Source organism: Somniosus microcephalus, chromosome 22 (genome assembly GCF_052327205.1).
Source record: "Somniosus microcephalus isolate GS21.2 chromosome 22, FLI_Smic_1.0, whole genome shotgun sequence".
Lineage (NCBI taxonomy): Eukaryota > Metazoa > Chordata > Chondrichthyes > Squaliformes > Somniosidae > Somniosus > Somniosus microcephalus.
This window is the reverse complement of record NC_141008.1, coordinates 43215554-43241233: the sequence shown is the minus strand read 5'-3', so window position 1 is coordinate 43241233 and position 25680 is coordinate 43215554. Positions and strand designations below refer to the sequence as shown.

Genomic DNA, 25680 nt, shown 5'->3' with positions numbered 1-25680 from the left:
AAACTCTGGGAGTGCATTCAAAATCAGAGATTCCCCCACCCAAAAAAAACCAATGCATATTGGAAACCACATGTTTATTAAGCTAGCAAATGCCAACTATATACCTGAAACAGCAACAAAGAGGAAGTGGGGACAGGAGTAGTGGAGCTCGTATGCTACAAAAAAGTCCCAGCAGCCCCAAGTGGTGCACAAAACTGAGAAACAGAGAAGCTGAAGCGCTTCACCAAACAAAGCGCTCATATCAGCACCATTTAGGCACCCACTCAGAGGCTGCAGGAAGGAACTTGAGTCCAGTATGGCAAGGGAAGATAGCAGGATCTGCTTGGATAATCAATCGCTGGGGAAAAAAATCATGAATTATTTACTTAACAACAATGGCTTGCATTTATATTGCACCATTAATGTAGAAAAATGTCACAAGGCACTTCACAGAAGCAAAATCAAACAACAATGTATGCTGAGCCAAATAAGGAGATATTAGAAGGGGTGACTAAAAGCTTGGACAGAGATGGGTTTTAACGAGGGTTGTGAAGAAGAGGCAGAGCGGTTTAGGGAGGTAATTCCAGAGTGTAGGGCCTAGACAACTGAAGGCGTGGCTGCCAATAGTGGGATGAAGGGAGTAGAAGATGCACAATAGGCCAGTTTTGGATGAACGTAGAGTTCTCGGAGGGTTATAGGGATAGAGAAGTTTATAAAGATAGGGAGGAGAGGCGCCATGAAGGGATTTATAGATGAGGATGAGAATTTTAAATTAGAGGTATTGGGAGATCATGAGCCAATGTAAGTCAGTGGGCACAGGGGTGATGGGTAAGTGGAACTTGGTGCAGGGTAGGATACAGGCAGAAGAATTTTGGATAAGCTGAAATTTATGGAGAGAAAGAAAGACTTGCATTTATATAGCGCCTTTCACAACCACCGGACATCCCAAAGTGCTGTACAGCCAATGAAGTACTTTTGAAGTGTAATCACTGTTAAAAACCATGGAATTTTTATTGTAATGGAAACATTTGACATTCCACAAATATAAAATTAGTTTTTCAGGGCCAGCACGGTTGCTCAGCAGTAATTATCACTCAGTACACTGTTAAAACCGCATTCAACAAAGCTTAACTTTTTTTTTTTTTTTTTAACTGCAATATTCCAGTGTAAAGGGGAAAGTTTTCGTCAGTTCAGTGATTTCAACTGATTGCTGGCTCCAGGGAGTTCAACAACGCATCTTGTGGAGGAGCAGGGAATGACTGACAGCAACGTCTGGATTTCTGCTTTTAACTGCGCATGTGCATACTCCAGAAGTTGCTGTCAGCTTCACAGTTGTAATGACGGCAAAGGCTGACAGTTTTGCCGTCAATACAACCGCAAATTCCGGGTCATTACTGTAGTGCTCTGCCTCCAACCACAGAAGATATCTTATCACCTGTCATTGCACATGAATGGCAGTATGCATGACACTATCATTTTTTTCTGGAACCAAGCTATCCTAGTTACTAAACTAGACAAAATCAAGGAATGTGCAAAGAAAACTAAAGTTTCCAGGTTACTAAATACTTGATACTATTGATTAAAAGTATTTTCATTGTTGTTCACTTCAGGTTTCAACTTGGACTTTAATTTCCAAGTAGAATTATTTTCTATTAATCCACAGATTTCACCAGCCTGTGATTAGTACTCATAAAGATTTCATCAAAATACAAAGAGAATTGTGAATTAAAGGTTAATTTATTTGCTATATTTAATATTAGATTTTTATTAAACCAACTGCTTCTTTTAACCAGTGCATAATCCATTTGGCACTGTAGGGCTGATTTTTGTGTAAATTGAAATTATCACTGACTTTGTGCGATGTGGTGATGATCCAATAGGTGCTTTCATATTGCTGAGTTGCTTCACTCCTATCTAAGGAGAGTGACCCCTGGAATTGCTCTTTTTCTTTTAAGTCGGATGGTTGTTGAGGTGAGCTCCATTGTAGATTATGGTGACCTAATTGCTGTATGAGTGGAGAAACAGGGTACCAGCTCCCCACATTCATTTTCCTAAAATTGGTTCCCTTTAAACTAACAGCACATTCATAGATCCCAAGCTTCGGAGTATTTATGCTACAGTGTAACAGTGTTGATGAGAGATTTGCCTCTCCCGTCAGCAACACTCCTAGGATATAAAGTGCTTAACATGTCTATATTGGCTGATTTGTGGTATCTTGTATTGGATCAGTGACCTTTTCCTGCTGCAGGGTATCTTTAAGATACTTTAAAGAACTGACCTTTGTATAAATGTATATTTGTCTAGAACATGGCTTCCAAAGGGAGATAAAATTAAGGCAATGGTTTCAACAAATTGGAGAACTATCAAATAAAAAATGTTTGCTTACATAATATGCAGGTTTACATCTGTGAGGAATCTGCTGATTATCTGTATATTAAAAAAAAAATTCAACAATGTGTACAAACTTCAAATACCAAAACCTAATGAGTTCGTTTATATATGGAGCTTTTATCTTTCTGTTTATCTGAAAACCTGGATATTACGAATCATACAATTAACAGAAAATATTTTCACTATTTGATTTGACACTGCATTGTTCATATCTTGAGCTCTGCCTTCCATATTCAGCATTCCCCAAACACATAGGTTCAATCATGGCAATTCATCTATAGAAATAATTTAGACTGGAACATGTTGGGGAAAAGAATCAAAATATTACATTCTTGGACACATTTTGTAGTTCATAGATATAATGAAATGGAAAAACATTGTGAATATTTATAATATTAAGATGAATACAGGAGCAGTTGGTTGGCAATCATGTGCAGCAGTTCGATGCCTTCACAAAGTTCTGCACAAGTGACAACAGATGCTGCTTCTGAAAGCAATAGGTCCATAGTGACTTTAGCAAAGAAGATCCCCCACCCCCCGCCAACCCCTGGAATCAGCTATGATTCCTTCATTTAAGGTAATCCTCTATGCTCAGTTATTTGAAGGAGATAGCGTACTGGAAAGATGGCTTCTCAAACACAAAGGTTACCTTCATTAGCCTTGATTCAGGTTAGCTTTGCGACACGCTGGAAGACCAGGTGAACACAAATATAACAATACTCATCAGCGTCATTACTGAGCATGCCAAAGATATCCTGAAGCAGCACTTCAGATGCCTGGACACAAGGGGTGAAGTCCAGTACAGCCTGAACATATTATCAAAGATTATTGTTGTCTGATCATGCTACACATTTTTGCTATCTAGAGAGGCCAAAGTATGGAGCAGGTGAATGAGGACACTTATCCACAATCAGTGACCCAGAAAAGATCTTTGTTGAAACTCTTTTGAAGATAGCAAGAGGCATGTGCTGACCGCTCATGGATGAGGCCTTCACCTAAGTGCCTGAGTTGCCTCAGTCACTGACTGTTATGTACACAATGCAGTGGCCCAACACACCTTCACCAACACCATCCTCTGCACCAAGTGATAAGTGTTTGTGCCTAGTATGTTTCAGGTTAGCACTTAATCTTGCTAACAGTGTCTTCTAGAACCTAACCGAGTGTTCCTTTTAGGCATTTCCCAGTGGCAGCAGTAAATGAGGTAACTGGCTGATGTGCATCAGTGGGAGCCTCTTGGGTTGGAGATAGTCCTGAGCCGGGTCATAAGACAGGTATGTAACTGGTATCATCACATCTAATCCTGTGGTGTCTGGCTGGTCTCGCCATTTTCTGACACATCTATCATTTGAAGGGAAGAGGGGTAGGTGGATGGCATGGATGTGGCATCACACTGAGAACCAGCAACCTCATCCGTACCTACTCCAGCCGTGTACCTGTTGCTGGGTGCACTATGTCTATTGATCTATGTGGGACAGACCTCTGATTCGCAACCTTGGTGTTACATTTGACCCGGAAATGAGCTTCCGACCACATATCCGCAGTATAACTAAGACTGCCTATTTCCACCTCCGTAACATCGCCCATCTCCCCCATTGCCTCAGCTCATCCGTTGCTGAAACCCTCATCCATGCCTTTGTTACTTCTAGACTTGACTATTCCAACGCACTCCTGGCCGGCCTCCCACATTCTACCCTACATAAACTTGAGGTGATCCAAAACTCGGCTGCCCATGTCCTAACTCGCACCAAGTCCCATTCACCCATCACCTCTGTGCTCGCTGGCCTACACTGGCTCCCGGTTAAGCAACGCCTCGATTTTAAAATATTCATCCTTGTTTTCAAATCCCTCCATGGCCTTGCCCCTCCCTATCTCTGTAACCTCCTTCAGCCCCACAACCCCCTCGAGATATCTGCGCTCCTCTAATTCTGCCCTCTTGCGCATCCCTGATTATAATCGCTCAACCATTGGTGGCTGTGCCTTCTGTTGCCTAGGTGCTAAGCTCTGGAATTCCCTGCCTAAACCTCTCCGCCTCTCTATCCCCTCCTTTAAGCCGCTCCTTAAAACCTACCTCTTTGACCAAGCTTTTGGTCACCTGCCCTAATTTCTCCTTATGTGGCTTGGTGTCAAATTTTTTGTCTTTTAATACTCCTGTGAAGCGCCTTGGGACGTTTTACTACATTAAAAGGTGCTATATAAATACAAGTTGTTGTTGTTGGTAGCAGTGAGGTTTGTGAAACGCTGTGTAACGTCACTCTATTGAATCTCCCAGCATGTCAGAGTTCAACACTAGTCTCTGTTGTATATTTGAGTACAAGGTCTCCATCCCAGCAGTTTGTACATTTATGAGAGATACTTCCACTGTGTGAACAAGCTCTGTCATGAGGGAGGAGAGCTCCATTTCATAAGTTTCTGCAATATTCACATTCCACAGTGTGCTACAGTTCAGAGAAGCTGTTGTGCAGGACAGCACAGATGCAAGTTGAAGACTTCTCTGTACCTACTTTGGACAGAATACAGATAACATCTGTGCTCTTTTATATGCAGGCCCTGCAGTTTCAAATTCTAGGGCTTTGCAGCTGAAGAAGAATGTGAGTTGGCCCTCAAGCCAGCAGGTTTCTGCTCCTCCACTGCCACCAACAAATGATGCTACCTACTGGTATTCTGAGCTTCATCCAGAGCTCCCTCCTCAAACTGACTATCTAAATCAACCACAACAACTTGCATTTATATAGCACCTTTAAAGTAGTAAAATGTCCCAAGGCGCTTCACAGGAGTATTATAAGACAAAAAATTTGACACCAAGTCACATAAGGAAAATTAGGGCAGGTGACTAAAAGCCCTCAAAGTAGACGTAGTTGTCTGATGCTTGCAACAGATGGAGGAAGTGACACAGGGTGCAGTGACATGCTGGCTTCTTCTGGATCACTGTGAGCTCCAGCTGGTCCTTGGGAATTCCTAAAGAAACAGAAGAGGAATATATATGTGAGCATACAAAAACAAAGGAGAAAAAGACCAGCTGGTCCATCGAGCCTGTCCAATACAACTTGTGCACACCCTGAATCCCATCACTCTCTCCCCTCACTAACCAGTCACACAATCTCCAGAGAAAGGCAAAAAACAGAAAAAAACTTAGGCCAATTTAGGAAAAAAAATCTGGGAAATTCTTCTCCAACTCCCAAACGCGATCAAACAAGTTCCAGGAGACCACAGTAATACGTCCCCCAGACCCACCTACTTTTGATAGGTAGTTATGTTAGCCACACTCAGGAACTTGTCCAGTTCCCTTTTCAAAGTCTGCAGCAAATCTGCATTCACTGAAACTTGTCAACAACTCTGTGAAAAGAAGCAGCCATATAATCTCTTTGGAGAGGTGAAAAACATCTGGCTTTATCCTGCCCCACTGCCTCTATAATCTCAAGTCCAAGGTGACTTCCTCAAATGTACTTTAGGGAATAAAATGTAAGGGCCCTATTCCTGTGTCGATTGACTTCTTCCTGTTGTGTGTCTTTTCCTCCTGCCAGCACAGACGTAGTTTTGAGATATTGGAAATTTGAAGAGCACATATGGTGACGCCCAAATCCACATGCTGCATTTCAGTGTGTGTGAGTAAATGAACATTCATCAAATTGGAAACAGGCTTTATGGGCTCACCTTTACAAATGCAACAATATTAATTTCAACAATAGCAAAATACTGCGGATGCTGGAAATCTGAAACAACAACAGAAAACACTGGAAACACTCAGCAGGCCAGGCAGCATCCGTGGAGAGAGAAACAGAGTTAACGTTTCAGGTCGAAGACCTGACGAAAGGTCATCGACCTGAAACGTTAACTCTGTTTCTCTCTCCACGGATGCTGCCTGGCCTGCTGAGTTTTTCCAATAGTAATGCAACAATAGTTCCAGTTGAAAGTAGTAGTGTAGCTAGAAAATTTGCCGTGCTGCAGCATGAGTATTCATGTAAAGCCATTTGCCACTTTAACCAAGGACATTCCATAAAACTCAACTTAAACGAAACCCATGATTTTCAGAACTCAGTAGAAGAAGTCACTTTGACGTTGCTTTCTCATCAATACAAACTTTAATGGTAGAGAAAGGGAACTTGGCGGTAGCTAGAAATCTATCAACCTGCCTCCTGCCCACTTTAGTCAATTTTGGAGTACTTCCGTGTGTCCTGGCTCCTCTACATAAAATTAGTTGAGTAAAGAATACTTTGTAAGCAAGTGAAATGGTGCAAACCCCAGCATACTACCTACATGAGTGCATAAGCAGTTTTTCAAGCTTTTACATGTCTTTAACTTATTATTCAATTTTATATGATTATGTAGAGCGGTCATGCTGCCAGTAAATGTTTCAAAAGCTGCTTCAACTCCAATACAGATGGAAGCAGAAGGACCTGATGCTGCTGTGATTTATGGCCACCGCACAGTATAAATGGGGAGGAAGTTACCAGCAGGACAAAATTATAAATGTGTAATGTCACTTTGAAAGCAATTCCCCATGGTTAATGAGGTATTAGAACTGCAAAGTTCACTCACAAAGACTGCTTGAATGCAAATGACAGTTTGGGTGGGGATTGAGCCCAGTCACTCTCTGTGGGTTTTTAACGACTGAACGATCGCCTGACACATTCATATCCAGTCTTGTTCCATTCCTGATGACTGCAAATTGAAGAATTTAAAAAAGTGCCACCATCTTATTTTCACAGAATCACAGAAACCCCACAGTGCAGATAGAGGCCATTTCAGCCCATCGAGCCTGCACCGACACATATCCCACCCGATCCCCGTAACCCCATGTATTTAATCCCCCTAACACTACGGGTCAATTTATCACAGCCAATCAACCTAACCCGCACATCTTTGGACTGTGGGAGGAAACCGGAGCACCCGGAGGAAACCCACGCAAACACGGGGAGAATGTGCAAACTCCACACAGACAGTCACCCGAGGCCGGATTCGAACCCGGGTCCCTGGCGCTGTGAGGCAACAGTGCTAACCACTATGCCACCATGCTGCCACCATTTTGTTCTGGTTTTTTTCCTTATATCTCTGTCCTTCTGTTTCTCTTTGCAAAGGCAAAGATGGACCCAAGCTGCTGTCAATCTCATTTTGAATTATTCCAGGGTACTGTTGCATACCCTTGCGTGGCCAGTAATAGATTATAGGTGTATGATTCAGCCTCTGATATACCCTCTTTCCCTGCAAGGGTATGCATAGTTTATGCTCTGGTAACATTGAGAGATCACTGTATGGAGAGCTATGGCTTCAAATCGATGTCCCATCACATTGCGGCAAGTTTGCCGCTTGTGTATTTTGGTCATTCTCTGTTTCTCTTGTCTTTCCAAATTTTGTCTTTCTGCTTCTTGTTTTGATCCCAGCTTCTCTGTTCAAGTAGGAGACTATACAGTGAGTTCTGACCTACACAGTCAATACTCAGTGTAGGGAGGAGGGAGAGTTTCTAGTGCAGCTGATGTAAAAGTAATGTTCTGTTTGTTTCAGTTTGGATAGCTGTTCGACTGCTTGATTTTCTAAAAAATTAAATAGCGCTACGAAAAGGTGTTTTGCCTCTTTCTATGTTTGTACTTTTGCTGTGGGGCGGGGTGGGGGGGGTTGCAATTGGTAGACTATTTGTATGAGCATGCACATGAAACCTTTTGCCTAGAAAGGCGGAATATTGTTTTAACAAATTTATAAAAAGTTTTCCAACATTTCTGCAAAGGACTTTTCTCAGCAGTGCTTAGAGTAGTCCAGGTCTGCCTGTCCCAGGAGATATTTAAATAGCAGATCGGAGAGCCTACACGTTACAGAAATAAAAAACAACTTCTGAGCTTTTAACAGGGTACAAGATTTTGTTATATATATATATATATTCAATATTGAAGTATTTACCCATGTATGCTAAGTCTGTTGAAGAAATAGATGTTTAAATCTTGTGGTGGGAGCAGATAATTTGCTAATTCTTCCAATTTCTACTTTTAACAGATGAGATATGTCAGTTTGTTTTAACTTGCATTCCTGGTGCTGTTCAAAATATCCAAAAGGGGGCACTATTTTAGATTTAGCAGTATCACCAAAGAATTCTTCCACTATTCATACTATTAAACTTTTACAGCATAAGAGCAAAGTTCTTTAGCATTCATATATTTCCTATTTCTCATTTTAATGCCTCATGTTGTAGTATTTGCACGGTATTGAAATCCAAAATAAGGCGATAAATGTTGACACATTTTAATTTTAATACCAGAAAAAGGGCATCCTCCTTAAATATTTCATTTTGAAACACATCATACTTACATCAATGTTTAGCAATGTTATGTAAATAAACTGGCAGTCTATGCTGGAAAGTTCCCAATCAGACCAAGTCCTGACTGAGAAACAAACATATTTAGAGTCAGCAAACAAAATGATTCTACACACTGGTCTTGGAGACCCTAAGTATATTGTGTACTGCACACGGAGATGATGGTTATTTTCAACCTTCCATTAGGCAGTGCCTCTCAGTTTTAAGAGCTTAGACTTTCAACTCTCCCAAACTGTGCAACTGTTAAGCTAAAACCACTGTTCTGCAGTTCTTAAGGAAAGATGTTTATTCTCAAAATAGGAAAATTGCCTTCAGTGCTATTATAAACTGAAGGGTGAATTTTAACAGAGGGATTCGGCCAGGCAGGTGGGCAAAGTGAGCACCAAACTCTGCTGCCCCTCTGACATTGGCAGAGTAAGACCTGGGAAATTTTAACTCCCGATCTTCAGCTGCATACTGCCAGCTAGCTGTCCGCCTGAAACGGGTGGGAACTGGCAGCTGGTAGGAGAGAAAATTCAGACAGCAGGTCCTGGATTGCTTTCCCGCTGTCTTCACCTGGTGGGAAAGCCACAACGGCTTCCCTACTCACGCCACAGAGTTAAAATTGCAGTCAGGGCCCAATCATGTCATCAGACCCCAATCTGCATATTTAAAGCAGGACCTGGCCAGCTTCAGGTGGGTGCCCTTGCCGCTTGTCAGAACAGTGAATTCAAATTGAAGACGGCAGTATCCAGGGGCAATGTTTCCTGTAAGCTGCGCTTTTACTGCACGGTCCTTTTAAATTTCTGCGCATGTGTGGTACTTACAATGGAAAAGCCAGTGAGCGGCCTGCGCAGGACCTTTCCCATTGCTGCATGTGTGCGGTACTTACAATGGAAAAGCCAGTGAGCGGCTTGCGCGGGACCTTTCCCATTGCTGCATGTGTGCGGTACTTACAATGGAAAAGCTGGTGAGTAGCCTGCGCGGGACCTTTCCCATTGCTGCGTGTGTAGTACTTACAATGGAAAAGCAGGTGAGTAGCCTGCGTGGGACCTTTCCCATTGCTGCGCTGCCACGCAGCTTTGAGGGAACATTGATCCAGGGTGATGTCGTTGGATAAGTCACGGCCGATTTGAACCGCACACTCGCCCACTTTCCGCCGGATGGGTAGGGTTAAAATTGACCCTTGCATCATTGGCAAACATTCAAATCTGAAATATGGTGCAGAGAAGAGCCACAAGACTCATGTCAGAGGACTGAATTATTAGGAAAGACTGGAGTAGCTTGAGTATTTCCAGCCTTGTAGAAGTATATAAGATATTAAACAATATAGAAACGTTAAGTCCAGAATTCTACTTCAAATTAAACCATAACAGAAAGACAAGGAGGCACAAGTTCAAACCAGTGACAGCCAAATTTAGGACTGGTATCAGGAAGGCCTCCTTCGCCCGAGAGAGTAATGGACTCCCAGATAGGGAGTAGAGACAAAACCCCTGATAGCATTTAAAATACAGTTGGATGTTATGTTGGAAGGACTGCAGATTATTTCTAGATAAGTGAACCAAAATAGGCTAAATAGCCTTCATTAGTCATATCTATCTTATGATCTTTATGAACAGAACAATTAATTTATAGGTGCTTATGGTTTCTCCAAGATCAACTCTTTCTCATCGCAACTTTATGCTATACTTTTTCATAATCATTGTTACAAATCTTGTACTTTGTTACTATCACTGCACCATTAATACTGGAGCAGCAGTAAATCAAGACATGGAGGGTTCTGCACATCTATGTTTTGATTTTCAAAGAAGTTGATCGATCTCATGATCCCACAAAGTGAAATGCTCCACTGTTAGCAAAACCATAATTTAAAGTTAGATGCATCAGACAGCCCTGGGACTCGCAACCAAAAGATTAAGGCTCATGTGTTCTGTGTGACCTGTAACTTTACACAGAGCAAAGCAAAACCAAGGAACTGTTGTACCTCAACACTGAAGAATAGGGATTTCAGCTAAGATACCCTCGTTTGATCCCAGTCTTTTCTTAGATCCTGGTCAAATATTGTTATTTGTAAAGTTGACCAAGGGGCAGTATTTATAGTGTTGAGGTGCGAAGCGGTGGCAGTATTTATAGTGTTGAGGTGCGAAGCGGTGGGAGGTTGTGGCAAAGAAGTGGGAACTTCTAAAAGTAACAAAAACATGCTAAGTTCAATTGTTAACATTTGCAATGTACAAAACCAAATTTGAGTAGAGTAGGAGTGCAGCATGGGCTAGGATCATGGCTTCAGTTATTTTGTATTCATTGCTTAAGAAGAGAGATTCTTTGCTCATATATGCAGTTGATCGGCATTTCATGCTGCCAGTCAGTGTTTCGGGGGTCCCATGTGTGTATCAACATTTGCTAGCACAAATCTGCTTCATGTCTCGTTCCTCCTAAATCCAATGGCTAATGCACCAGACATGTTCCACTCCTTCTGATCGCAAACATCCAGGGCTAATGGACTAGATCGCCCCCCCTCTATATGCAATAGGTGGGAACTCTTGCTAGAATGGGAGTTCCCACCTCCAGTACACAGAGGCGGCCTTCTGGGCCATTGGCAGTTTAAGGGTGATGAGGAACAGTAAAACCTCTTGTGCATTAGACACGGGACTTGGATTGACGTGAATGGGGAGGGGAATGGATGCCAAGGAGGGGAAGGTGGAAGGGAAGGGGCAGAATACAAGGGAAGGGGAGGGATAGAATTCAAGAGGAAGGGGCAGAATGCATGGCATGGGGAAGGAAAATGGTAGAATGCACGACAAGGGATGGAGGACATGCATGGCAGGGGCAGAATACATGTCAACGGAAGGAAGAAGGCAGAATGAATGGCAAGGGCAAAGGGCACCCTCATGGCAAGGAGAGAAATGGATGGGATGGGGAGTATAGAATCAGAGGCAGGGAACGAAGTAGTGGATGGTGGTGAAAGAGAACCGTGAGGGGAGGGGAAAGGGATACAAATTAAAGGGAGTGGGAAAGGGAAATCAATGGCAATGAAGGAGGTAAATTCATGACAATAGAGGAAAGGGGGGAAAGGATGGCAATGAAGGGGAAAGGGAAAGGAGAGAAGCTGGTATTAGTGCTTTCTCCCTCCATATAAACTCTTATTCATGGTCACTCCCTCAACCTTGCCATTTCCTCTGCCTCTCCTGTGTTTCAGGATAGGATATGGGCAACAGAATTTTAGATAAGCTGAAGTTCACAAAGCGTGGAGGACAGGAGGCTGAACAGGAGATCATTGGAGTAGTTGCATCTGGAGTTGACAAAATCATCGGATGAGAGTTTCAGCAGCAGATGGGCTGAGGTAGGGGTGTAGCCAGGCGATATTACAGAGCACATCTAATGAATTACTTTGGAAGTGTTGTCACTGTTATGTAGGCAAACGTGGCAGCCAATTTGTAAGCGGCAATGTCCCACAAACAGCAATGAGATAAATAACCAGTTAATCTGTTTTGGTGGTGTTGAGGGATCAATGCTGGCCAGGACACCAGGAGACATACCCGGCTCTGCTCTGAATAGTACCATAGGATCTTTTACGTCCACCTGAACAGACAAAGTCTCGGTTTAACATTTCATCCAAAAGACAGCGCCTCCGAGAACGTAGCACTCCCTCAGAACTGTATTGTGTGCTTAAGTCCTACCATGGGACTTAAACACATGACCTTCTGACTAAGAGACAAGGGCTACCAATGAGCCAAGCTGAACAAATGTTATTAAGGAATGTTGCATATGCCTACCACTTGTTACACAACCCGTAGAACTAATTGTTTTAACATGTCAGGGCCGTTCTTGAGTAACCAACGTTGTGTCAGCTTTTACTAGTTTTTTAGATTGGCATATAGATTTGCTGCTTATGAAAAGTCATTGATAACCTTAATAGTTAAGGTCACCACATCATAAAATACAGAAATGCAATAAATGGACTTTTGTTTTAAAAATCAGACTTTTTGGTGTCTAGTTTGCATTTTAGTAATTTCACACAGTCACTCAAACAGATTCTCTGGTTCAAAACCCAGAGATGTTGCAATCCTACATTGCAAAGTGAAATTGGTGCCTCTGTGAAATTATTTCTAAAAGCACATTGTGTACATTTCAAATTGTATTTCATCTTGACAGTTGTAAAATTATTGGTTATTACTGGTCTATGTACTAAGTTAGTCACCCTATTACTTAATACCATCTACAGACACAAAGCAGCTGATAACATCAACTCCCTGAAAAAAATGTCTTCTTCAGTATAATAAATCTATTCATTTTAAACTGCCCATTATGGATTATATAGAATCCCCGCTCAGCTTGTTAAAGAGCTGTAATAGCTCAGAATTTGCAGTCCGGATGATGGCGAACTGGCAGCGTTTGCTGTCATTCCGCCTTTGAAACTGACAGCAATTTCAGGATTTGAAGTTGCGGTCTGTCATTCACAGCACCGACACAGGCTGCGCTGTGCACCACTACCCCTACCCCCCCACCCCCCACCGACTGAACCAGCAATCAATGTAATCCCTCAAATCAGGGAAACTGACAAAAACTTCGGCTCTTCCGCAGTAATTACGCTGTAAAATTCCCCACTAAAAGTTAGACCCAAAGGGATTAGGTGTAACTGGGGTTTTAACAGAGTATTGAATGCTGAACAAAGGTTATGGGCCTGAAAAACGAATTTTAATTTTGTGCAGTGTGAAATTTACCAATTTTAATAAAAATTAAAAATTTTAAGAAACGTAATTAAAACATTAAAAAAAAAAATTTGTTCATCTTTATTTCAGGTGTGCCTTTTCCCCATGAGAGCCCCATCTATGTTTTGTTCGCACTAACATTTTTTAAAAGTTAGAATTTTAAGAGCTTACTCACTTCCCTGTTTGTCTGTGAGAATTCTGCATTTTGATTGACTGCTTAGACAGCCTGTTGACATCACAGCAGCTCGCACAAGGGGAACCCCACTCACCTCTGTTGAGTTGAATTGAATGTCGGAAAGTTCTCGACACAGGTCGTGAGATCCTTCTGCGGAGCGTACTTCGGGGCCAGCGGCGAACGCCTTTGCTTCGCTGTTGACCGCAAATTCCGTGCCAATATGATACAGCACAGGAGGCCATTCGGCCCATCCTGGCTGTGCCGGCTCTTTGGTAGAACTATCCAACTAGTCCCACTACCCTGCTCTTCCTACCACCCCCCCCCTCCCTTAGCCCTGAAAACATTTTCCCTTCAAGTATTTATCCAGTTCCCTTTTGAAAGTTACTACTGAATCTGCTTCCACCATCCTTTCGGGCAGTGCATTCCAGATCATAACAACTCGCTGTTTAAAAAAAAACATTGAGGAAGCTAGCCAATTAGTCCCACACCCCTGCTCTTTCCCCATAACGCTGCAAATCTTCCCTCTTCAAGGATTTATCCAATTCCCTTTTGAAAGTTATTTTTTGAGTCAAACATATTTATATTTAAATGTGGTAGTGCTTGTTACAACTCATCAATCAATTACATAATAAATCCATTACATTCATTAGCCACAATAAAACAAAGCCTTAGGATTAATACAAATGCAGTGGTAAATTTTACAGACAAATCAACAATATTAATACAGGTACCCATAGTGAAAAACAACTTTTGAAAGTTATTACTGAATCTGCTTCCTCCACCCTTTGAAGCAGTGCATTCCAGATCAATAACAACTCCATTTTTTTTACCCCCCCCCTCGCTAGTTCTGTTGTCTTATTAACTCAGATAAAAATCGTGACAGGCATATAAAAAAATATGACTGGAGTTGCGCTTCTAATATCAACCGACCGACTTGAGAAACAAACAAGACATCAAATAAAACCTCACTTACAACATGGCCGAAGGGGGTTGGTGAGGACAGGAGGAGGCAGCGGATAGGAGCGAGAACGTCGGAGTGCGCCTGCGTCGGGCCCCGCCGCCGTTGATGTCGGCGGCACCACGTGATGCTGCGCGGGGTCATGTGACTCACCATGGAGGTTGTGGACAAACCTGAGGCCGGGTTTCGACTGAGGGAGAAAAGTAGAGACTGAAGAGAGAGAGAGGGGGGAGGAAAGAAGGGGAAAAGAAGTCAAGGCGAGACCAGCAGCTACAAAAAAAATAAACAGTGAAATGAAGGGAATATGGGCGCCAAGGAGTCAAGGATAGGTTTTCTCTCTTACGATGAAGCAGTGAAACGAGGTGAGATTTTTGTTGTTGTTTATTTTAAAAATAAACAATTTTTTTTCTTTTTTGCTTCTGGTTGAATCTAGGGTTTGCCTCCCGCCCCCCCCCAATAGTACAGTGAATTTGAGATGGCTTTACACCACCATGACAGGAATGACAGGGATGTTGCACGCGTCCGTGAAGACAGGGAAACTCCGTCCCTTCGAGGCGGCGCGGGGGACTTTTTTTTTTACATGACACTGATTTGCTGTTTAAAAAAAAAATCCAGGTTTTTACAAATGTCTGAATCTACCACAAAGGAGGAATTGGGAATGTGCGCGCTCGCCCATATTGTCTCCCGTGTATTTTTTTTTAATGCTTTTGTGTGTATTTTTAGGATGTATCTATCTCTACATGCAGAGCTGGTGTTGAAGGGCGGGTCTGTGTGTCAATGTTGATCAAAAGGTTTCATTCCCTGGTCTGTTTGAAATCGCAGGTTGCTGAGGTGGGATAGGAGGGAGGAGAGAATCTATTTTTTGAATGACTGTAATCGAGGAATAATGAGGTCTCTGAATTTGCTAAATCTCTGGTGGGTTTAGGGTGTTTTCACAACAAGAGCGATTTCTCACCACTTGGCTGTGCAATGAGAATAATTTCCAGTGCGATGCTGCATCTGTACGAGTGGGGCATTTCATTTCTGTGAATTTCAAAACATGATTGCAGCAATTAACTCTCGTTTATTACCAGGCAGTGAAAATTACCCCTTTAAAAAAAAAGTACTCCTAACCGACCAAGTGCTCTTACCTGTCTCTAAAATTTGAGTGATCATCATAACACGGTTACAGTAGCCAGGATATAACCTTTTAATGTGTTTACGACGAAAATTTTAGCATACGATATAGCGGCCACCACAGCCCAGAGTGACGCAGACTTGTGGACACCAGTGAGTTCTGCAGCAAACTGTCACTTTTCGATGAATTCTGCTCTGCTTAGCTGCTCCCGCAACTTCTTAATGCATTTGGAAACTGTAGTATCTCATTTCTTATTACCTATTCATTGGGGAAAAAACTGCTACTCTCATCAAAGGTGGGATTATCAAGTAATTTTGCTACAATTAAGACGACGTAACCTTTAATTGAAAACTTAACGAATACTACATGGTAAAAATTTAAAGAGCAAACGGTTATAAGTCATCGTTAGTAACCGGTCGTTTTCCGGCCTCTCTCAAACATATTTATAACGTATATGTAGAGGGACTTGCATCTTAGTGTGTTTTGGAAGAAAATGTACAGTTCCTATAAGATGAGATGTTGGTCCTGCTCTGGAGTTACCGTATTTTTATCTTGTCCCGTGGGACAAAGCTGCACAACAAAACTCTGGCTGTGCTGGTTATAAATCAACAATGGTAATGAGAAATCGATGAAACTGGAGAGTGAACTCTAGTTCTCTTTCCCGTTGTGATTTTCAGAGGATACAAAATTACTCTGTTTCTATATATACGTGTATGAAAGCTGCAACATACTTGAAGATTTCAGTATTCTGAATGGCTTGCTTTGAAACTTAACATTCGAGCCTTCAAATGTGTGATGCAGCTTTGTAATGACGCCCAGTTATCAGTTCTCTATTTTGGTATTTTTTTCCTTGTCCTATATGTATCATACTAGCCATTTGTTTACTGACCCTTTTAAATTGGCTGCCTTTGGTTGGCTAATACTGCAATTTCTCCTGTATTTATGAACTGATTCTACTGCCTTAGAGAGAAGTGGAGACATTATTCTCCAATTTTATTCTGCAGATGCAAATAAGATACATTCAAAAATGCAGATCATGTCTGTGTTTTGTGAAAAATATGTTGTCTGTATGAGAAGGTAAATCATCACAAAGCTGACATCAAATGTCACTTTAAAAAAAAAAGTGATTCACTATCAATTTCTATAGTTCCCGTATTTTGTTCTTTACCAGTTTTTCTAAGCAGGGACCTGTCCAGCATTTTTGTTTATCTGGTAAAAATGTTTCAGAAAAATTGCTGCAGTAAATGGTTAGATTGCAGTACAGAAGGTGCTGGACCATCAATTTAGATTATAAACTGGATTCCCACTCTTCACTAACATCATTACAAATGTCTGTGTTTCATACAGCGAGTTGCTTTGAAGTGCAGTGACTGTTTAGTGTCTCATCTGAAGGATTGCACTATTAATATTGCAGCTCTCTTTGGAACTGCACTGTGGTATTTGGTCCCACAACTTTCTGACTTGGTCGAGAGAGTCATGCTAATACAGTATAGCTGAAGGGGAATAGCAGTGAAAGAAAGAAATTGCATTTATATAACCCTTTTCACAACCCCATGGCGTCTTGATTCACTTTACAAACGAACGAGTACTTTTGATGTGTAGTCACTGTTGTAATGTGACAGCCAATTTGCGCACATCAAGGTCCCATGAATAGCCATGAGACAAATAACTCGATAATGTTTCAGTGATGTTGGTTGAGGAATTAAACATTGGTCAGGACACCGGGCGAACTCCCCTGTTCTTTTGAATAGTGCCACGGGAACATTTGTGTCCCTGAAAGGGTAGACTGGTTTTCGATTTATCGTCTCTTCTGAAAGGTGGCACCTCAGGCAGTGCAGTAGTACTGCACTGAAGTGTCAGCCTAGATTTATAAGAAAAATTCACAACTACAGAATGTTAAGGTAGGCTTGATGATGCTTCCTTCCCTGCCTCCCCACCTGTCTCCTTCGCTCCCCATCTCTCCTGAAGGCACTAACTCAGGCTGGAGTGTGGGATCTTGAATAAAAACAGAAACCGAGTTAACGCTTCAGGTCGATGAGTTCTGACGAAAGGTCATCAACCTGAAACGTTAACTATGTTTCTCTCTCCACAGATGCTGCCTGACCTGCTGAGTATTTCCAGCATTTTCTGTTTTTATTTCAGATTTCCGGCATCTGCAGTATTTTGCTTTTGTGTGGGATCTTGAATACTGGCACTTCATGCCTGAGCTTAAGTACTGAGTGTTGGTATCACTGTTGAGATTTCTTCTGCCATTGCTTAAGGTCTGTGCATGTACATTTTTACAGCGGGGTAATCCTGACCTCAACCAGGAGTAGAAACATGCTTATTTTCTTCCCCCTCCCACCTTGTCGCCCTGATTCCCCTGGATGGTATTGGTGCTGATGTTGGTTGCAGCATCCCTACTGCTGCCTGGCTATTGACTAATTTCCAAGAGCTGAATCTGGGCCCTCTTGTAGTCTCTCTAGCTCAGTACCGTGCTGTACATTGTATTTACCCACAGAGCCATCAAAAGATTAGGATCAATTTAGAAACTAAGCATTATTTGTCTACTATAGACTTCAACATAATGCTTGATTTTGGTACAAAATAATTACCCTAGAAAAATCCTTGATTTGATGTGTGTACTTATTCAGTTGACCTGGCCTATGTGATGACTCTTTTTTAGTTTACACCTGAGGGTATAAACACTCCAGATATTAAAGGTCAATATAACATTTAAAGTCTTCAGATTTCTCTCTTTGGGAAAAATATTGCCAGATGTCTAAAAGCAATGTGCTGCATGGGGAAAGTTTATTTTATTTCTGAATTCATGTATTCATTCTTGGGAATGTGGCCATCCCAAGTTGCCTTGAGAAAGTGGTGGTGGGACAACTGAGTGGCTTGCTAGGTCACGTCAGAGGGCAGTGAAGAAAGAGTCAACTACGTTGGTGTGGGACTGGAGTCACATATAGACCAGACATAAGAAGTAGGAGTAGGCCCTTCGAGCCTGCTCCGCCATTCAATAAGATCCTGGCTTATCTTCTACCTCATCTCCACTTTCCTGCACTATCCCCATATCCCTTGACCAGGTAAGGATGGCAGGTTTCCTTCTGTAAAGGACATTTGTGAACCAGTTGAGTTTTTACAACAATCCAATAGCTTCATGGTCACACTTTTTTTTACTGATGTCAGCTTTTTATTTCCAGATTTTTTAAAAATGGAATTCAAATTCTCAAACTGCCATGCTGGGATTTGTCTCGCATTCTCTGGATTATTAGCCAAAGCTTCTGGATTACTCATCCAGTAACATAAGCACTACACTACTATATCCCGGATATCTATAACTAGTGTGGTTTTAAAAAAAATACTAATATATAGATTGTATTTAATGTTTCAGATGCCTTCATAAACTTCCTCTGAGTTCAGAACTTTAATTTTTTTTCACTTCAGAGGAAAAGTGACGCACATTTCCTTGAAAACACAGTATTCAAAAGATGTAGGTAAAGCTGAACCACCGCAAGAGGAAGTTGTGTGAGGTACCTCAGTGGAGTTACAGGCCCATTATTTTAGGTTTTTATCTTCCGATGCTTTCCACACCAAATTTTGATTGGGCTTTGCACTTCGAATAAATGGAGCAAGGCCAAGGGGAGCAAGCAAGGGATCAGAGGAAATTCTGTCTGTACCAGTAGTGTGAGTGACTGTAGTGAAGAATAATTTGCACTGGAGGGGTGAGGAGTTAGAAAAGAACCAGAGGACTGGTAACAAAACCTCCAACTATGTTATCAGATCAACATTTGTTTATTTTTAAACTGGAAAGTTCTATTACTGCCCTGGTATAGTTCTATTTGTCTTTGACAGACAATATAGTCAGTGATTTTTTGTTTTGTTTTGAACAGATGATTAAAAGGTCTGAAGGTTTTAATGTTGAAGTGGTTGCTTAAAAATTCTCATTCTATGTGGGAGTTGCATTTTCAAAAGGACAAGCAGCTGGCAGAAATTATTCTGATGGCAGATGACAGGCTGTTATGTCATAGCGTTTTGTTATGGATAAATATATTTTTAACTCTAAGCAGTATTTTAAACTTAGTAATTGCACATTTGATTTCTAAGCTGCAGCAAGCACTTCACAGTTTAACAATCATTTTGTGACATTGTGCATTTTTATTAGAGTATTGTCAAACTTGGGCTGAGGTTTTGAATCTTGATTAGCTGTAGCTGGCAAAGTGGAATTTAAATGTTTCTCAAAATGGTCTTTCTGTAGCTATTATGGTAGCGTTGGGCATGCTACATTAGGATATCTTGGCCACAATAGAATGTATCGCAATATATTGATCGGTTAGAATATCTCTATCACTTTTTTGATTATCTTTTACACTCAGTTGTGCACTACAAATCTATTTTCATTTCAGCTGGCAGGATGATGCTTCAAAGTGGTTGCTGTAAATGATTCGTCAATGCAGCATTGAACATGCAATTATGCTGGTGAATTGTATTAATTAATGGAAAGTGTTTGTATTCATTTTGTGTAAAGGCTGTTGTGAAACTTTTGACACACACAACCAATCTTGTGCAATATCTGAGGTGTGGAGTATTTTGAATTCATTTTCCACTTTGACATTGTGCATTAATTATTGAAATGCATTTTATCCCACAATTTGCATCTGTTCTCCATGCATACCCTTACAGTTTCCTCCTTTCAGCTGCTAAGAGATAAGACAAACAAAAACTGAACGCTTTGAAATGAGTCCAAGCAGAGTAGCAACATTCCTATGACTGGCGGTTCCTTCCTGGTAGTTACGTTGTATCATGTTTTGCAGTCAGTCACTTTAGTCATGACTTCTGAAGATCTGTCTTCCTTCTTACTACATCACATTTTCTGAGATTTAAAATCATGAATGGTTTCGATAGAGTAGAGTTTCCACTGGTAACCAGAGGACACAGATTTAAAGTAATTGTTAAAAGCCAGAGGTGAGATGAGAACATTTTTTACGTAGTGAGTTATTATGATCTGCTTGAAAGGGTGGTGGAAACAGATTCAATAGTAACTTTCAAAAGGGAATTGGATAAATACTTGAAGGGGTGAAAATTGCAGGGCTATGAGGAAAGGGCAGGGGAGTGGGACTAATTGGAGAGCTCTTTCAAAGAGCCGGCACAGGCATGATGGGCCGAATGGCCTCCTCTGTGCTTTAAGATTCTATGTCTCAACACTGGAATTGTTGATGGCTTGAGTTGTAGGTATTGTCCAAAGCTACATAGTCCAGTAAGTTTACAAGAGGGGAAAGAGAAAACAAACTAGTCAATTAGTGATGGTCACAGGACCAGTTTGCATCGAAGACTACTCGTCCTGATAGTGCGATTGTAATAAGTAAAGTGATGCCAGTACTGACTGAACAGAAATTCTCCAATTACATGTTGGGAAGACAGAGCCATTGTCTTTGACCCCTGCCACAAACTCCATCCCCTATGCACAGATTCCATCCCCTCCCTGGCCACTGTTGACAGTTTGCAACCTCAACTGTTCAGCCCATTTGCTGCTGAAACCCTCACCCATGCTTTTGTTACCTCTAGATTCAACGATTCCAATGCTCTCTTGGTCGGCCTCCCATCTTCTAGCCCTGCGTAAACTTGAGCTCATCCAAAATTCTGCCCATATCGTAACTTGCCCGTTCACACATCACCCCCATGCTCACCTACATTGGATGCCGGTCCGGCAACGCTTCAGATTTAAAATTCTCATCCTCGTGTTCAAATCCCTCCAAGCTCTTGACCCTCCCTATCTCGTAACCTCCTCCAGCCTTACAGCCCTCCAAGAACGCAGCTTTCCTACAATCCTGGCCTCTTGTGCATCCCCGAATTCCTTCGCCCCACTATTGGCGTCCGAGCCTTCAGCTGTCTCTGCCCTCGGCTCTGGAATTCTATCCCTAAATCTCTCCATCTATCTACCTCACTCCCCCTTTAAGACGCTCCTTAAATCCTACCTCTTTGACCAACCTGTAGGTCTGCTGTCCTAGGATCTTTCTAGCAGTGGATGCTAAAATGGGAGCGTTAGGGTTTTACGGAGATGAGCTTGGATGTGCCATTTAGCCTTTACTTGTGTTTGGCTTTTCTTCTAACTGTTTTTCGCTAGTGCCTGGTCAGATTACAGTCTTACATATTTTCTTCTGTTTCTTTTACTTTTCTCCCCTTTAGACTGAGACTTGTTAACCTTGTTAAATATCTTTAAAAAAAATGTTTTTTACCCTCTTAGTTTGTGCTTCAGTTAGATTATCAAGGACTGTTGTTCCTTACTGGTCCAAAGCTACAAATAATCTTGGCTCACTAACATTTTTGACCTAGATGACCTTTCCTGTTGTTCTTTCCTCCCCTCTCCCTTTACCTGCCTCTGTACTTGCTTAAAACCTGTTACGTCTCTAACTTTATCCAGTTCTGATGAAAGGTCATCGAACTGAAGCGTTAACTCTGTTTCTCTCTCCACAGATGCTGCCTGACCTGCTGAGTATTTCCAGCATTTTCTGTGTTTGTTTCAGATTTCCAGCATCCGCAGTATTATTTTACTTTTGACAACAATACTGTTCTTTATGAAATTGGTCACATACCTTTCCCCAGTTCTCTCCCCTTTCCTCTGCTGAAAGCGGTGATTCATGTTCACAGTTTTTAAAATGAAGTCTCTGGATGTAGATGATGCTGGCTTGCCACTGTCCATCCCAATTGTGAGTTCCTAGGTCAACCATGCATTGTGGACTAGAGTTGCATGCAGGCCATATTGGGTAGGAGTAGCAAGTTTCCGTTGTAATATAAATGGAGTACTCATTGTCGTTTCCTATCTGTATTGTGCTTTCAGTGTAGTCTCTTATTGTGTGTACATTGCAATCTTTTTCTTTTCAGCTGATATTTGTTGGCAAGTAGTTGAATAATGCACAGGAGGGAATTCTGAGGTTGAGCTTTATAAATAGTGTTTGTCACATGCATTTCTATGTATCAGCAGATAATTGTCAATGAATACCACGATACCAAGACTGGAATTCAGTTAGTGTTTTGATGGTGTTTATGAATAATGTCAACAGAGCCCTGCTACTGGAGAAACCATGCTAAGTTATGGCCAGCTATTTTCATTTAAATATGAAAGTGGGAATATCCAGCAGTGGAGGTTGGGGGGGTGGGGGGCAGCAGATGTAGGTGAAAGTAGAATAAAAAATGATACTAATGGGCAAGTTGAGGGTATTGTCTAACATCAACTAATATGGCACAATATATCGATTCAACAAAAATTCTGTGGCCCGGATTTTTGCCGTTCACCTCGCTAACAGTTGCCCACTGAGTTTTCGCGGGCTTGTCAGCAGAGACCTCCACTAATCTGGTGTCTTTTCCAGCGCGCGCCCTCTACAGGGGATTTGTGGTGTCTGTGAACAGGGAAAGCAACAGCAAAGCTCTTCAACCAATCAGATTGAAGTATCCTCCCTGAGCCACGCAGAGTCCAAACCAGGAAGTATAAAGCAGGAAATAGAAATTAGATTTAAATGATGTAGAGAAAGCAAAATAAAGATTGGGAAATACAGGCGGGATTAAGGAAGAGAGATGAATGAGAGAAATGGAAATAGTAAAAAAAAATACATCTGTAAATGTATTGCTATGTAAATTTGCACAGTTGAAGTGGACATAGTATGAAAATTTCACATGTTCACCATGCATTGATATACATGGCTGGATGACTTATAAAGTGTTGCAGAGGAACAAGAGAATACAGAAGAAATATGTTTTAGTATTACATACAGCTCAGCTAAAATAGTGGCAGTCTTTATATCATGAACATCTTGAACTTTAAATGAGAATTGTGTGAATATGCACTTTACTGAAATTTTACTTGCAATAGTGGCAATTACAAGTGCAGTCTGAGTTTTGGCATGCTGGAATGAACATCTTTTTTTGAAATTGTGCTTTTGTGAAACTTCATGTGGTGCAATAGTTTTTTTTTCTAATAGCCTGGAATCTGTTTAAAATCCTAACTCTTATTAGATAAATCCAATCCAGCTGGTCTCTATCATACTGCATTTTACTGTAGGATAAATGCCACTAAAATCAATTATCCTGTCTTAACAGTCAGTGAAACTCCATGGAATCTACAAACAAATTGAATTAAGCATAAACGGGTCTTGTATTGTACATCCTGCAGTGCTCACCAGTCATTGGAGGTTTCAAAAGCGATGGATGCATTGCATTGGCATATTATTGCTTATAAGTGGGGTGAAATCTGAACATTGAACAGTGGCGACCTTTCCAAGGATTTTCTGCCTCGGCGTACCGTTTAATAGACTGGCTATTTTGGAGTATGAACATTCTATTGCAGGATTTGGAAAGGGCACTCTGCTGAATATTTTAAGTGCTGATAGCAGAACAAATTAAAAGCAAAATTGGGAGGTGAATGTGTGAAATATACTGTGCAATGCTCACCAGTTGTGAAAGATTTCCATTGAAGTTGATTTGATACAATGGTACTCAAAAGGTCATCTGTGTGCTACTGAAAGGCGTTAATAGGGGCAAGCAGACAGAGACCTAACCAGTAATCATCCACTTTGAACTTGCAATCTCAGAACATAACCCCATGTGATTTCAACAAGTGCTCCTCTATTTAAGGGAGGAACATCACAATGACAAAAGAGGGGTGAGTAAAGCTAAATTATTACAACTATAATTCAGGTTAAGTATAAAATGCAAAGGGTGTTGGATGGGCCGTGCACAATACATCCTGCAATGACTATTGGTCACACAAGGTTTCCACCAACTGGTCCACCGAGGTGGGTATTCTAGCCTTTGATGGCTTACCCATGTCTAAGATGCCCTCCCAGTGAAAGTACCTAGTTGGCAAAAGGTTTTATTTCTAAGATAATTAATATGAACTAATTTTGTTAGTAAGATAGTTGAGCTTTAAAAAGTTTCTTTCCATTTTCAAAGCTGCTTTTGTTCTTGCAGCTGTTCTTAGTCTGAACACGGTTCTGCCTTTTACAAATGCCACACTGTCCGATTCAATGGCACACTAAATATAGAAACGGATAAGTGCAGTGAATTGGGTCTGCAGAATTAAAAAAAGACCTGAAATTACTTAATTCACAAATGTTTATCAAGTTTAAGCAGAACTGTAGAAGGTGTGTACACTTTTGTTCAGGAGAAATATTAAGGAAAAGTATGCGATTCAGGACTTTTTTACTGTTCCCTATTCTGATGGTTTCTGGTTTCCCACATGGCTGATCAAAGCTGTTTTGTATGGAATTTTTTTGCTGGCTTGAGATTGTACTTCGCTATTGAGTTTCTTGTAGTTGAAATCTTGGATGGTCCTAGCTTTAATTTAATATGCTCACTAGAATTTACTGATAATCCAGATTATCATGAAATTCTGTTATGATCTTCAACAAAATTGTGCTAAATTCACGTGCAGTCAGCCTATGGGGACCATTTAGCAAAACTATCATTTTGCAATTGTAATTCTTTTGATCTATCCCTTCATTGTAGTTCATTTTCCCCAGCGAAGGTAAAAAATTTCTAACAGTATTTTCAGGAGGTGAATCATTGTCAGAAAATAAGTTGTTTAATAGGTGTGTCACAAAACAAGATTACTTGGTCAGTTTTAATGCCAGTTATATTGTGTGCTGTACTTTGTACTTCTCAGTCCACCATTTCATTCTCTATTTTACTTGATAACTGGAATCTTTTAATGAGGATAGCTCTGAATTGTGATTTCTCAATTTTGTGCAAAATAGCATTACCTCCCTGCACAAAATGTGAGGAATTTTGAATATTTTTGCTTCTCCTGCTGCAATGAAATATGAACATGAAATATTGATTGGAAACCTCTAAATGTTAACGCCAATATTGCAGTTTTGCACAGTTTTGCAGTGTATGTATGCTAACTAATATTTCTTTTAATACAGTTACAGATGTAGAACTGAAAAGATTGAAAGATGCCTTCAAGAGAACCAGTGGACTTTCTTGTTATATGAACCAACAAGCCTTTGTCAGGGAAGTACTTGGAGATGGGGTTCCACCCAAAGTTGCAGAGGTGGGTGTTTAAATGTATTTGCGTACTGTGAATGATGTGTA

At 41.1% G+C, this 25680-nt stretch overlaps 1 protein-coding gene and 1 long non-coding RNA gene across 5 annotated transcripts in view; one reads left to right on the top strand and one right to left on the bottom strand.

Moving 5' to 3' along the window:
• Positions 1–59: 59 nt before the first annotated feature.
• On the bottom strand, positions 60–14591 carry LOC147102221 (uncharacterized). 3 transcript variants are annotated; one of them, XR_015073235.1, is made up of 3 exons: positions 14508–14569; positions 6907–9861; positions 60–5325 (listed from the first exon to the last, which is right to left on the bottom strand). It is a non-coding gene; the product is annotated as an uncharacterized LOC147102221 (long non-coding RNA). The 3 variants fall into 3 exon arrangements; XR_015073236.1 differs by lacking the exon at positions 6907–9861 and having other exon boundaries at positions 14508–14591; XR_015073234.1 differs by lacking the exon at positions 14508–14569 and having other exon boundaries at positions 6907–13838.
• usp32 (ubiquitin specific peptidase 32) overlaps positions 14528–25680 on the top strand; it is a 174869-nt gene continuing 163716 nt past the window's right edge. For both annotated transcript variants that reach the window (XM_085964532.1, XM_085964531.1), the window contains exons 1-2: positions 14528–14854; positions 25512–25639. In XM_085964532.1, the coding sequence (XP_085820658.1) occupies positions 14797–14854; positions 25512–25639 (186 nt within the window). In that variant the 5' untranslated portion in view covers positions 14528–14796. The remainder of the gene's footprint in view (positions 14855–25511; positions 25640–25680) is intronic.